Source organism: Prionailurus bengalensis, chromosome C1 (genome assembly GCF_016509475.1).
Source record: "Prionailurus bengalensis isolate Pbe53 chromosome C1, Fcat_Pben_1.1_paternal_pri, whole genome shotgun sequence".
NCBI classification, from domain to species: Eukaryota; Metazoa; Chordata; class Mammalia; order Carnivora; family Felidae; genus Prionailurus; species Prionailurus bengalensis.
Window position 1 is genome coordinate 28421691 of NC_057345.1, and position 15150 is coordinate 28436840.

General features: G+C 47.3%; 1 protein-coding gene across 1 annotated transcript in view; it reads right to left on the minus strand.

The window, feature by feature from the left end:
- The window catches only part of GRIK3 (glutamate ionotropic receptor kainate type subunit 3), a 229793-nt gene that overhangs the window by 80298 nt on the left and 134345 nt on the right, over positions 1–15150 (minus strand). Inside the window, exon 2 of the mRNA XM_043574515.1 lies at positions 11194–11370. Within this exon, the coding sequence (XP_043430450.1) occupies positions 11194–11370 (177 nt within the window). The remainder of the gene's footprint in view (positions 1–11193; positions 11371–15150) is intronic.

The following is a 15150-nucleotide window of genomic DNA, read 5'->3' on the forward strand; positions in this document are numbered from 1 at the left end:
TGGTGGTGGGGGGGCTGTGGGCATGGGGACGCAGTGATTTTCATGATCCCATGAACACACTGGAGCCCTCGAGGGCGGATGACCGAGGCTCTCTCTGAACCTGTCTCCTCATCTGGAAGCCGGGGTTGCAATCGCCCGGGCTCAGGGGATCACAGGAAGGCGGGGCGAGATCACGCGCACAAGACCCTCAGCACGGCTTGTGAAACAGAGATGGTGATTCCTTTTGACGTTACCGTCACTCTGTTGAGCACCCCCAGCTCCATACCTGATCCTGTCCTGGGGGGTGGGCGAAGGCTGAGAAACAGGTAGGACGAAACCCCTCCCCACTGGGGGCTGTTAAGCCTCCAGCCCCAGCCTGTTCCCCGAAGTCCAAACGTGTGCGTCTCACCTCTCCCTGGACACGGCCACGTGAGTGTCCAAGATGCATCTCAGACCTGACGTGTCCCAAACGCGACTCCTCCTCTCCTCCCAGCCTCCCAGCTCCACCACCCCAGTGCCTTATGGCCCGAACCCTGGTTTTGCCCCAACTCCCGTTGTTCTCTCCTATCCCACATCCCAGTTCATCCCGATCTTGCGGCTGCATCATGGGGATGTTTCAGAATCTGACCGCCTCTCACCACTGCTACTATCCGCTTCGGCTTGGGTTACTGTAGGAGCCTCCTCGCCGGCCCCAGCCTCCTCAGGGGCCCGCCCTGCCTTCCTTCCTCTCACAACCTAAGGTGTTTACATCGCTCTTTGAGTCCAAAGGCTCTAGTCTCACCCAGTCTAAAGCCAAAGTCCTTCCAGTGACTGATGAGGGCCTGCTTGCTGCACTTCCTCCCCATCCCTGACCCACCCCGGCCCCCATTACCACCCCCGCTTTCCTGACTTCATCTCCCATCCTTCTCTTCCTCCCTCACAACACTCAAGCCCCACTGGCTTCCATGATGTTCCTCAGACACGCCAAACACACTCCTGCCTCAGGGCCTTTGCACTTGCTGTCCTTTCTGGATGCAGTGTTCTTCTTTCAGATACCCATATGACTATATGACTTCCCCTCACCCCCCCCCTCAGGTCTTTCCATCTGTGTGGCCTTATTAAAGAAGCATCACTTGCCCAACCTGTAATACGAATCCCCATTCAGCCATGGTCCTTAAACCCCATACCCTGCTTTGTTTCTTTCTTTAGTAAATGACCACCACAAGTCTCACTCATTTGTTGACTTTCTCCTCCCACCAGAATGTAAGCACAAGGCAGCAAGGGCTTGATCTATGTTGTTCACCGCTGTCTCAACAATAAACAGTACCTTCATAGTACGTAAACAGTGCTGAACACAGTACTTGGCCTGAGTACGTGCTTCCCAGCATCTGCTGAGTGAATGTGTGTTGAATCCCTGCCTTCAAACAGTTTGCTTTCTTGGGCGGGGGGCCAAGAGCTCAGGCAGGCCAGACGGTCGATGCTTCTGGGGAGGGCAAACATTGGTGGGCACAGCAGAGCATTAAATGAGCAGCCTCAGGGCAGCTGCAGGCTCAAAAGGGGGCATAGGGTCACGTAGGGATTGTCTCTAAAAGATCCCTACAGTGGGAACTGTCAGGGGCAGTCAGGGAGAGGGCTCCCCAGAAGCCATTGCCCTTTCTTCTGGCAACTGTCTCTGATTTTTCTTTGGGCTCCACTGCCTTTTCCACTCCCAAGCCACGAGGGTTAAGGCAAATGCCTTAGACACTGGCCTCCTTCAGGCCACAGTCGTTGGTTTTAATGGTCATGTGACCAGTCAGAGCTAATGGGATGCCATGAGACCTCACGCTGAGAAGGTAGCACTCTCCTTCTGCAATGGGACATGGTTGGGCGGGGAGGCGGGGGGAGGGGGGTAAGATCTGGAGGTGCAGCAGCCACCCTGTGCTCACAAAGCAAGTACAGTGCTTATCTGGGGACAGAGTCATCAGTGGTGGTGAGCAGAGCCAGAGAGGACGAAATAAGAGCCCCTGATCAAGTGGAATCTTGGGCTTTGGTTATATGAACCAATACGCTCTCTTCTTGCTCAAGCCACTTAGGATTTGGTTTTCTGTCACTTGGAACCAGAGGAGCCCTAACCAATCCATCAAGAGAGCATCCCCAAGCCTGCAGCCACAGGACCGATACTGCACGCACGCGTATGAACGTGTGGTACATGCGGGAGGCGAGACACAGCGCCTAAGCATCGGTGCACAGGGGGCTCAGACATGTCCTGGCTGCCCCAAGGGCCTCTGGGAATGACCTACTGTGCTCAGGCCACCCCTGGGATTTGCAGAGCCCCAGACGAGAGTACAAATGGAGGTCCACGTACTATGTGGCCAAATATTTAAATGCCGTATGTAAGTCAAGCTAACAAACTGTCACATAAAACACACCCTTTTCTCCTGCCTTGACAAGCACACCTTCATAACAACCTGGAAAGTCAAGTGAGAATGGAGACTTCCCATAGGCAGTGATGTGGGGAAAGGGGGGGCAGCTCCCACCCTGCCCCCTCTCTTTCATTGTCGGCTCCACCGTGAACCATAAGGGGTCCTGCACTCTCCATGTGCACACCCCGCTCCCATGTCCAAGCTCCGTCCACATCTGTGCAAACAGCTGCCCTTTGCTCACCCCTGGAAAGGGCCCAGGCGTGTGACCGTGGCAGTATGGCTGTCCCTCTGGAGGACAGCCCCAGGAAGAGGCTCATGCAGGCCTGGACACGGGCTCAGGATCAAGTGGGTAGGAAATTCAGCGTTCTAGATACTTCTAGGACTGGAAGGGCAGGGCACAGGCTTCTGGCAGGCAAGTGCGCTTGGTCCCACTAACCTTTTGTTCTGGAAGGAGACACTGACCAGAGGGGGGTGAGGGCAGCCCCTCCAAAGCACAGACCCAGGGACCCAGAGAAAGGGGCCTCTTGCCTGGGCTAAGGGTGGTACAAGTGGGTCCAAAGATACAGGGCGTGGTTTTTTGTTTTTGTTTTTGTTTTTTGAAGTAGGCTCCACACTCCATGTGGGGCATGAATTCACAACGCTGAGATCGAGAGTTGCATGTTCCAGCGACTGAATCAGCCAGGCGTCCATCCCTAGGGAGGTTTTGAATTGATCAGAATGGGTGGTCTTCAGGGTACTTTTTCCTCTTCATGAACATCCACTCCCTTCTCCCTCTCTGCCTCCTGGGACCGGGATGTATTATATAAGGTACTTATTCCCCTGAGATTTGTATTTCCCTCAGGAACACTGGAGAATGCCACTTATGGCCCAGGTGAAAGATACAGCACTCTGCGGGGGGGGGGGGGCGGGAGAGGGTGAGCCAGTTATTGTCAGGAGTCTGCTGGAACCACCTGGAATGTGGGACAGGGCAGCCTTGGATGGGAAGCAGCAGGGCCAGCACAGAGAACATCTCCTGGGTGATCAGGGCTCCTCATGGCCAATGCCAGGTGCAGGAAAAGGTGCCCAGTGGGGCACGTGGCACCTTCCCAGTACCCCCCCCCCCCAGTTGTAGGACTGGGAACCAAGTTGGGAAAACACTGCTGTTCCCACCCTACAGTCAAGAGACCTTGAGCGGCGCTCTGTGTGAGATTAACCCCAGGGATAATAAATGCTTCAAAAGCAGGAACCCGGGTTTGCTGGTGTCCAATTTCAGGAAGTTCTCCTTTTGAAAAGGGCTTTCGCCCCAAGGAGGCCATGCTCTGTCCTATACACTCACTGCTGATTCATGCTGTTCCTCTGCTCTCTGGGTGTATTGAGTGTCTCTTCGGCCACTCTGTCCCCCTGAGAGCAGGTGCTCCCTGAAGGAAGAGACCATCTAGGAGTCCCTTTGTAGCCATGGAGGCTGGATACAACATGAAGGAGATGATGACAGCTGTCCAGGCCTGGTCACCCCCTCTGGCCCACAGCTTGAGGCTGTGAGCACTCTATAAAATCTGTTGGTTTCTCTCATGCTCTGCCTCTCACCCCAGTTTTGAACCTTCTAGCTGTCCTATGAAGTCCCTGGTTTCCACCTGTCTCTACTCTTTTCCTCTTGTCTCTGGGACCCTCTAGTTGATAATTTGGTCACATGACTAGTATGTTTCATTGCCTCACTACCACCTCCAAGAATCTGCCTTTTGGATTTCCCCCTTTGATCTGTGCCTGATACTTCCTAAACCCTCACCCTCACCCAGCCCAACCTCTTAGGTCATGGCCCCCTGCCCAGGCCCAAGGTCTAGGTATCCTGTTTGACTGAGGCAGGGGAGAGTGTTATAATGCAAGTTATGATTCTGCAGAGGATTATAAGAGCGATCTTAAAAAAAAATTAAATTAAAAAAAAGAGCAATCTTGAAGGAGGGGATTCTGATTTCGACATCAATTGTGAAGACAATGATAAAGGTAATAGCAATGAGAGTTGTGATGGTGAAGACCATACTGTGTGGCTGTTGGTGATCGTGGCGATGGCAGTGGCGAAGATGGAAAGGATGATAATGTTGATATTGTCACATGATGGCGAGAGGATGACGACAGGATTGATGATGATAAAAATGCCAGTGCTGTGGCAGTAATGGTGATGACGGTGGTAGGAATAATGACGGTGATACAAATGTTGCTGAGACAAGAGGTGATGACAATTTGACGGTGATGACACTAATTGTGGTGATGATGTTGGTATTGACAAGACTGGCGATGACAAAGATGCTGACGCCACGACAGGGATGAAGATGAGGAGAAGGATGACAGTAGGGGTGGTGATGTTGTCAAGGGTGCGAATGGAGGCGATAACAATTCTGATAAGATTGGTGCTGACGAAGATGTCAACGTCATGACTGTGACAATGGTAAGAATGATGGTGATGATGCTGGCACTGATGAGATTGGTGCTGATGAAGATGTCAATGTCATGACTGTGACGATGGTAGTAAGAATGATGGCGATGATGCGGGCACCGATGACATTGGTTCTGACGAAGATGTCAACGTCATGACTGTGACGATGGTAGGAATGATGGCGATGATGTGGGCACTGACGAGACTGGCTCTGACGAAGATGTCAACGTCATGACTGTGACGATGGTAGGAATGATGGCGATGATGCGGGCACTCATGAGATTGGTTCTGAAGAAGATGTCAACGTCATGACTGTGACGATGGTAGTAGGAATGATGGCGATGATGCTGGCACTGATGCGATTGGTTCTGACGAAGATGTCAACATCATGACTGTGACAATGGTAGGAATGATGGTGATGATGCTGGCACTGATGAGATTGGTGCTGATGAAGATGTCAATGTCATGACTGTGACGATGGTAGTAAGAATGATGGCGATGATGCGGGCACCGATGCGATTGGTGCTGACGAAGATGTCAACGTCATGATTGTGACAATGGTAGGAATGATGGCGATGATGCGGGCACCGATGCGATTGGTGCTGACGAAGATGTTGCCGTCTGGCAGTGATTGGTGGTGATGGCAGGTGCTGATGACGTCAAGAGTGGAGGTGAAACCGCTGTATCACTGATGGTGATCATAGTCGTTGTGGTGACGGCGCACTGGCATCTGTAGTGGTGACAATGGTGGTAATAGGAAGACGATGGCTACACGGGGCTCCATCCTGCCAGAGATGCGGTGATTACATGTCACTGCTGCGTGGCAGTAAGCATCAGTTCTGCCTTTCACCCATTGCTTCTCTTTGGCCTCTCTCCGCATCCCTTTTTCTGTCCTCTCCACGTTCCTTTCAGCTTCTGAGGATCTTCCAGCCTGGAAGAGCACTGCTGCCCCCGAGGGCCCAGGGCAGGGGTTACAGCAGCGGCGGCGGCAGCAGCTTTATCCCCGGATGTTTCCAGGGCAGCAGCCAACTCTTGTTCTGGCAGCCCTGAGCACCCACTGTAGTAATTACATTATTTGTAGCTTCAATTTGGAATCCATTTTCTGGTCATTTTACAGTAACTCAGTGGTTCACAGTCATTGCGGGAGTCCACAGCCCGAATGCAGCCCCCCTCCCCCTCTTTCCATGGCAATTGTAGTTATAGCACAAATTATCCCAATCAATTTGTGTCTTAAAAGGAATTGAGCAGCCCAGAGAATAAGTGACGGCAGAGGAGCCTGGGGAGTGCTGGGTCGATTCCAGGCCCGCTCCGGTCAGGCTTGGAAGAAAACACAGGCGCTCTCTGGGCTGCTGGCTCGGGCACCGTTTGGCAGTCACTCATCTTTTAATTTTCCACAAAACATTTAAAAATAAAGACAATACGTGAAAGTCCCTCTTAATGGGGAAAAGGCCTCTTGGGCCTCATGCGGAGGGAAGGACTAATTCAAACAGAGCTGGCGGGCACACAATGCCAGGCTCCGAGCCTCTGCGCCCGCTCACCCCGCGGGGCCCAAGGTGGCTGGATCCAGCTGTGATGGCAGAGTTTATCATTACCAATGGGTGAGTTAGAACGAAGCCCAAGGTCATCCCCCAGAAGAGTCCTAACGATGCTCCTGAGGACTACCTTTTTGAAAACCAAAGATCAAAAGAAAAAATAAAGATCACGGAAATCAGGGGTTCCCTGAGGAATGGAGAGTGACTAAAGGGGAGCACGGTCCAACCGCAGAAATGCCCTCGGGGTCAGACAGGGGTGGTTCCAACCACAGCAGGGGTCTATCTTAGGTACATTATCGGAGGGGCATTAAGGGAAAGTGATGGCAGAGAGGGTCCTCTTCAAAAATGTTTTTATTGAGGGGCGCCTGGGTGGCTCAGTTGGTTAAGCGACCGACTTCGGCTCAGGTCACGATCTCGCAGTTTGTGAGTTCGAGCCCCGCGTCGGGCTCTGTGCCGACAGCTCGGAGCCTGGAGCCTGTTTTGGATGCTTTGTCTCCCTCTCTCTCTGACCCTCCCCACTCACACTCCGTGTCTCTCTGTCTCTCAATGATAAATAAACGTTAAAAAATTTTTTAAAAATTTTATTGAGATATAACACAATACAGCAAAGTGTAGAGTCAAGGCACAGACTCCTATGAAGTTTTACACGGAACTGCACTCATGTAACTACTGCCTGGATCAAAATATAAAACATTTCCAACACCTAAGAAGGTTATCTCTTCCCTTTTCCAGAACACACGCTTCCTACTCCTCCCTCCCCCAGAGGGGACCACTGTTCATTCACTCAACGTTATATCTGCGAGGCTCATCCATGATGTTTTGTGTAGGAAGAAATGTTTTCTTTTCTTTTTTTTATTGCTCGTTCAAATTCCATCGTATAACTATACCCCAATCTGTCCATTCTTCCGTCGATGGACCTTTATTTCCCACGTTTGGCTATTATCAATAAAGTGGCCAGGAACACTTCCAAACAGCTCCCCTGAGAGGCTCCACCAGTTTTCACTCTCACCAACACTGCGTCGAAAAACTAAACCTCAGCTCCTACCTCTCACCATGCACAGAAAATCGATGTAAGACAGATCATAGAGCCAACTCTGAAAGACAAAACAACAGAGCTTCTAGAACACAGGAGAAAACCTTCATAACTTTAGGACATATAGAACCCAAAGCCATTAGATGTAATGGAAAATATGGATAAATCAGACTTCTTCAAATTAAGAACTTTGTTCCTCAAGAGACAGTAAAAAGGCAAGCTCACCTGTGGAACCTCTACGCGATGTGTTAAGTCCCACAAAGGACTCCTACCCGCCCTATGTGAAAGACTCCTACAAGTCAATAAGAAAATGACAAGCAACTCCATTTTAAAAGTGGTTGAAAGCCTCAAAAATCACTCCGGGAAAGAGAAACTTCAGATGCCCTATTAGCATATGAAAAGATGCTCCACATCTCCGGGCACCAGGGAAATACAAAGTACAACTATAATGAGATATCCATCGCATGAACCACCAGAAACAAAACTGACTTTACCCGTAGTGTTTGTGACGACACGGAGCGATTGCCACTGCCATCGGATGCCCAAGGGGTTGGTGCTGTAACTTGGAAAGCTGTCCCGCTGACCATATGGCATCCTGTGACCTCGTACTTCTAACTCCTGGGTGTCTCCCCACCAAACCATGTGCACACTTGTGTGCCGCAAGACATCTACCAGAACGATCGGGGCAGCGCTACCCTGTGGGCCCAAGTGGAAGTAACTCGAATGTCCGACAAGAAATTGAGTTTTCAAAATTGTGGTATGTTCATATAATGGGACACTATACAACAATGAAGAAGAGACTCCCGCTACATTCAACATCCTAGATGAATCTCGCAGGTATATTATACACGCGGAAGGGACACGCTGGTGTTCTATTTACGTAGAGTTCAAAAACAGGCAAAACGATGTATGGCACCAGCCGTCAGAACAATGGTTCTTTAGCACAGCAGTGAAAAGACGAAAAGGTGGGTAATCTAGCAGAAGATATGGACAATGGTCACATAATTACACACACACACACGCATATCCATGGATCAAGGTTGTGAAAGAAAAGTCCAGAGCTTTATGAGGTGAAGACTTGACCTGGTTTGGGGACTTGGGGAAGGCTCCCCCGAGGACCTAGACGAATGGCAGGGCAGAGGTGGGACAGGGGAAGGGCATTACAAGCAAAGAGAACAGCATGTGCAAAATCCGTGAGGTAGGAGGAAGCATGGCACCCGGAGGATGGCAGGTAGGGCTGGAACCCAGAGGCCGAGGGAGCATATGGCACAAGAGTGGCTGGAAGGTCACATTTGGGCTAGACTGGACAGACCCCCTTGGGCTCTGATGATCTGGGGGAAGAAAAACAGGACACACCATTCAGGCTTAAGCCAACAAGGCATGTGGTGGGGGATGGGGTGTGTGTGTGTGTGTGTGTGTGTGTGTGTGGCTTTGGTCACTTGGATCGGTCTGACTGGACTTCCAGAGCTGGGTGGTTCTGTCTCAGGCCTAGTCACCCACCACTTGGCAGTTCCACATAGTTTGGGACTCTAAGTTCCTGCTGGAGGAAGTGCCTCAGAAGGCTCTGGAGTTCTGCCCCGAGCTCAGTGCTGGCTGGGGAAGGTCCCTATGCTGACTCACAAGTGTGCCGCTAAAGAGCTGTCATATTATTTTAGTGATTTTTAGAAAAAAAAAATGAACAGAATACCCAGCCTAGCCCTTTGGGGTCATCGTGCCCACGTGAAACTCTGTTCTGATTCCAAGCGTTTGTTCTATGTCCTCACCTTTTCACTGAGGAGTTTTGGTTGAGTTCAGTTACTTTCTAGCTGGACGAGGCCAGGCAGAGGATGCCAGCAGGAACTCTCAGTAGGGAGGTGGATATCTGACTGCACGGCGTTGGCCACAGGGCATGCGGATAGAGAGCTGGGAGGACACAGGTAGGGAGGGGGGCATACCAGCACAGGGAGAAGGGTGATGGGCAAAGAACCACTCTTCGAGACTAACAGCATGGGGATGCTCTAGTCTGTCTGCAAGTTGGCTCTGAGACTCAAGGCAGCGGTCTCAAAAATGTCAGGGAATCGTGCTCAATGTCAGGAACCCTGGGCCCTTCAGCTCACAAGGCACGGAAGAGCAGGGAGGCGGGACAGGAGCCAGGAGTGGAGAAGGTGCCTGTAGATGTGAGGCCCCTTAACCTGACGACTCGGCGAGTAGAGAGCAAGACAGCCAATGTAATAAGAGCCAAGTCGTGCTAGATACTGTTCTAGGTGCTTCACAGAAGCGTGTCCACTTTGCAGATGAGAAAACTGAGGCACCGGGTATTTTGTTCAAGGTCACAACTAGTATCAGCATGGGCAAGGTGTAAGGCTAGGCACTCTGGCTCCAAACTCACGCTACACTGCCTTTCTGCGTTAAGATGTCTACCCACGATGAGGCTTTGGAAAACAGAACCAGCATCAGGAAGCACCTTGGCAGATTTATCCCTGGGAGCCCAGGAGACCATGATTAGCTATTGGTAACCCCTTAGGAAGACCAAGGAGATCTTCCCAAGATACATGAATGATGATGTCCCTAAGCTTAGCTGACAGGGGGCCTGGGTAACGATGCTCAGACTTCCACGCTCCATTCTCACATCATTCATTCATCTATTCACTCAATAATTATTTCATTGAGCACTTACACTACACACCAGTCTTTTAGGTGCCAGGACTACATCAGCTAACAAGAGAGAGCTTTCCTTACAGTAGTGTTGGAGAGAAGGGGAAACACATCAAACACACACCATCATTTAGCTACAAATTGTGATAAGGGCCTTGAAGAAGAAAAGCAAAGGGCTACGATGACAAATTATAGGAAGGATGACCTTGTCTTTCCTGGGAATGGGATTCCTTAGGCCTGAGATTTTATAAATAGAGTTCCGTGGACATCTAGGGATATACGGAAGCTATTTCTAGAGTTGTTTGAGCCTCTAAGTTCATTTCAGTTAAATACGTGTGTGTGAGTGTGTGTGTATAAACTATATTTTTAAAACTGTAACAAGAAAAGCGTATGTGTATACTCAAATGTGCTATACGACACACTGGGAACTGTGAGCTCATTCAGGTATTGGCAAGTTGCCTTGTTTTTGTTTTTTGGTTTTTTTTCACCTGACAATGTTGGAATAAAGTTCTCCAGTCATTTCTGTGCAGTTACAGGAACTTATTGTGAGTGTGTCACTAATAAGGAAGGCTGCAACCCAACATTTATTTTGTTTCTTAAAACTCAGGTGTGGGGAAAGCTGATTGGATTTACTAAGACCTATTTTTATGACTTATAATTTTCTTGTTACTGTGAAGCTAAAATAAAGCATGGAAATGTATTGAATGTCAAACTTAACGTGTTACCCACAGCCTCTGGGGTGAAATCATTGTAGCCATAGAAGCAACTTCATTGTTTTCAGTAGGTCTTTTTATGGCAAGGAAATGTTGCATATTTGAACTTATACATTATCTGTTTTATAGGTATTTTAAGTATTGTTATCTGGATAAGATTTCAATTGAAAAAAAAACAAGTTTGAAAATGCCAGCTTCGGTTCAAAGATGTTGGGGATCTGATGCGACCTCTCCAGTCCCATCTCAGACCCCCGTCCCTCATCCTCCCCCTGCTCCCATGGCCCCTCATTCCCTCATGGCACCTGCCAGTGGCCTGGAAATTCCTGATGGACAACCTAGGGGATGACACAGCCTAAGCTGAGCTGGGAATGAGGCAGGACCCCAACCCAGACAGAATAGACTCTAAGCTTCAAGCCCACCAAGAGGGCTGGCCTATTTTCAGGACCCTGGATAGCAAACAGGCTCCTCCTTTATCCCCAAACCTGGAAGACAATAGTCAAGGCTGCATACTCACCCTTTTTGGTGGCCTCGAAGCTGTCGTGAAAGTGAATCCTCTGGATATCATAGGTCAAGGTTGTGTTGGGCAGCAGAGTCCTGTTCCTGTTGATGATGTTGGCAGAAAATCGAAAGGCATGCTCCTCAGCATTCATGACCTGGGCGTTGGGGCCATCTGCATACTCAAAGATTCCTCCTGCGAGAGAGAGGTAAAATCATGTGTGCTGGGGAAGGAGGAGCATGCCAACAAAGATGCTTGGCTCAGAAGGTTTTATGGGCGAGATTTTCCCCTAAAAAAATGTTCAACAATATCCTAGATAATTCCTATACGTAGAAATTGTGCCAGAGCATAAGAAATAGGAAAATTCTCCTAGTTCATTTCACTCAGCCAGGGACTGGCAAACAGAGCCAAATAAAATGACCAACTTATTTTTTTTTCAACTTTTTTTTTTTTTTTTAATTTTTGGGACAGAGAGAGACAGAGCATGAACGGGCGAGGGGCAGAGAGAGAGGGAGACACAGAATCAGAAACAGGCTCCAGGCTCTGAGCCATCAGCCCAGAGCCTGACGCGGGGCTCGAACTCACAGACCGCGAGATCGTGACCTGGCTGAAGTCGGATGCTTAACCGACTGCGCCACCCAGGCGCCCCTAAAATGACCAACTTATTAACATCACTATGAAAATTTTCAACAGAGTGCTTGCCAGTAGAATCTATTAGAATGTGACAAGGATAACATGACCAGGTAGAGTTATAGTCAATATAAAGAAAGGGTGGTTCAACATAAAGAAATCTATGAATATCATTCCATTACATCAATAGTTCAAAGGAAAAAAAAATAACACATGATCAACTCACGAGATGCAGAAAGGCATTTGATAAAATCCAATATACACTGCTGTTAAGAATGCTTAATAAACTAGCACCAGAAAAGTCACCACCTTGAAACATCTTTAGCTCAAATCTGCCTTCAATATCACACTAACGGTGAACACTAGAGACATTCCCATTAAAGAAATAAAGGAGGGATAAAGATCCACGCCACACCATTAACCAACAAAATAAGAAAAAGAATTTAGAGGCACACCTCTTGGAAAGAAAAAAAATGCTTGCAAATGTTATAAATGACTTCCTACAATCCCTTAATCCCCCAAAACAAACACTGGTTAAGAACTAGTAGGAGGGTCGAGTTAGATGATCAGTTAGCATAAACTAACACCATTTCTCTATGTCACCAACAATCAGTAAGAAAACCTAATTGCAAAAGATCTCCTTTATAACATCGACAAAAACATTAAATAGCTAGTAATAGAGCAAATAGGAAGTATGCAATTTCAGCATTAAAAATGACAACAACACTACAGTAGGGAGATATAACAGTAAGTTTAAATGACAAGGCATGTTCTGTTCCAGGATGGTTAGGCCCAAGAATGGAGGTGTCAGTTTATTCCAAATTAATTTTTCAGTTAATTTAATGCAATTCCTATCAGAATCATAGAAGGGTTCTTCTTTTACTTGACAAGATGACTGTCAAATGCATCTGGAAGACTAACCGGGAGGTAACAGCCTGAAGAGAAGAGAGGTGATCTACACTGCCAGATTTAAAACGGATCATAAAAGCCAAAATAATTAAAAACATGTCCTAATGGCATATGAAAATACAGACAGATCAACGGAATGAGATAAAAAGCCCCCAGAGAGAGATTTAAGTAGAGATGAGTATTTAAGACACGACAAAGGTGGCCATTTCCAATCAGTAGGTAAAATATAAATTATTCATTAATTGTGCTGAGACAATTATTCCATTATTTGGGAGAAATTTAAGTTAGATTCCAATCTTAAGCCATATATCAAAATAAGTTCCAAGTGGATTAAAGATTAAATAGCAAGAAAGTCAGGGAAGGAAGGAGGAAAGAAGACAGTATAAAAGTACCAAAAAGAAAATATAGGTGAATGTTACACAATATTGAGGTGGAGGAGGCCTTTCCAGGAATTACAGTAAAGTCAGAAATCATAGGAGAAACATGGATAACTCTACAGAAATAATATATATCAAATAATGATCTATCAAAACTACCATAAACAAAATTAAATGTCAAACATCGAACTTGGAAAAATATTTGTAACTTACTTGGCCGTATAAAAGTTGGTGATCTTATTTAAAAAAAATAAACACTTAATGAAAAAAACCCAAATACTCCAATAGAAAAATGTGCAAAGGATAGTTCCCTAAAGAAAAAAAAATGACACGGGGCGCCTGGGTGGTTCAGTCGGTTGAGCATCTGACTTCAGCTCAGGTCACGATCTTGTGGTCTGTGAGTTCGAGTCCTGCGTCGGGCTCTGTGCTGACAGCTCAGAGCCCGAAGCCTGCTTCAGATTCTGTGCCTCCCTCTCTCTCTCTCTCTGCCCCTCCCCCACTCATGCTCTGTCTCTCTCTGCCTCTCTCAAAAATAAATAAACATTGAAAAATTGCTTCTAAATAATACAAAGGAGCTGTTAACGTATTAAGAAATGTGTATCGTCCCTAAACATCAAATAAACTCCATTTCAACCATCAGTGAGATACCATGTTTTCCCCATCCCGTGGGCAAACACAAAACAAATTATAACACCCAGCTTTGCTGAGTGTGTTTAGAAACAGATGCCTGCCTAGCTTTTGATGGAAGTGAGAACTGGTACACCCCGCCTTCCCGGTGGCTACCAGAAAATATCAAAAGCCTTAAAAATGCTCAGGTCTTTGACTCAATACTTTTTGACTCAATTTCTTCGGTTTCTAGGAATTGACTCTGACGGCAATGGTGGACACACCAATCACGCGTGGGGCAGGGGGTCTAGGGACGTCCAACACCAGGGACAGAGTCAATAAACCACAGTAAGCTGTATATTTCCATGTCATAGCAAAAATTTAATGATTTGGAACCTCCCACGAGTTTTAAGTGAAACGCAAAGGTTATAAGGTGCAGTGTGATTCCATGTCGGTAGAGGAAGAACGGAAGGAAGGAAGGAATGGAAAGAAGATGAGGAATTTCTACCACTGACATAAAAATAGGAGATGTTTTCAAAACCGCACAGGTGAACGGTCCCATGAGGTAGATTTCTTATGTTGTTCTTTGTGCTTTTTTTTATTTTCCAAATGAAGTTTTTATGTTTTCTTTCTTCACTCCTTTAAGGAATCAACTTTATCAAGGTATGATTTACATTGAGAAATCCCACAACATGTGCCTTGTTTTAAGTGCATGGTGACTTGTGGTGAATGCACTGACTTGGGTGGCTACCGTCACAATCCTGAACATTCCCATCACCCCAGTAAGATCCCTTGTGCCCATTTACGGTCAATCATAGTTTCTGCCCCCAGCCACAGGCAGGCACTAATTTACTCTCTGTCTCTAGAGATTCCTCTTTTCTGGACATTTCCTGTAAATGGAATCCTATAAATGGAAGAAGAAATAGGTGGTCTTCTGTGTCTGGCTTTTTTCACTTAATGTATTTTTGAGCCTTACCCATGTTGTAGCGTGTCTCAGTACCTCATTCCTTTTGACCGTTAAATAATATTACTTTCTACAGATGTGGCACAGTTTCTTCATTTGGGTTATTTCCATCATTTTGAAAAAATTTTTTTAAAGTTTTTCTTAATGTTTATTCATTTTGAGAGAGAAAGAGAGAGAGCGCGTGCGAGCACTAGTGGGGGAGGGGCAGAGAGACAGAGACACAGAACCCGAAGCAGTCTCCAGACTCTGAGCTGGTAGCACAGATCCCGACCCGGGCCTCGAACACATGAGCTGTGGGATCATGACCTGACCTGAAGTCGAAGCCTGAGCTTAACCGACTGAGCCAGCCAGGAGCTCCTGAAAAACAAATTTTTTTTTGTTTTTTTTTTTGTTTTGTTTTTTGTTTTGTTTTTTTTTTTAAACTTTCAGCGTTTTTTTATTTATTTTTGAGACAGAGCATGAACAGGGGAGGGTCAGGGAGAGGGATAC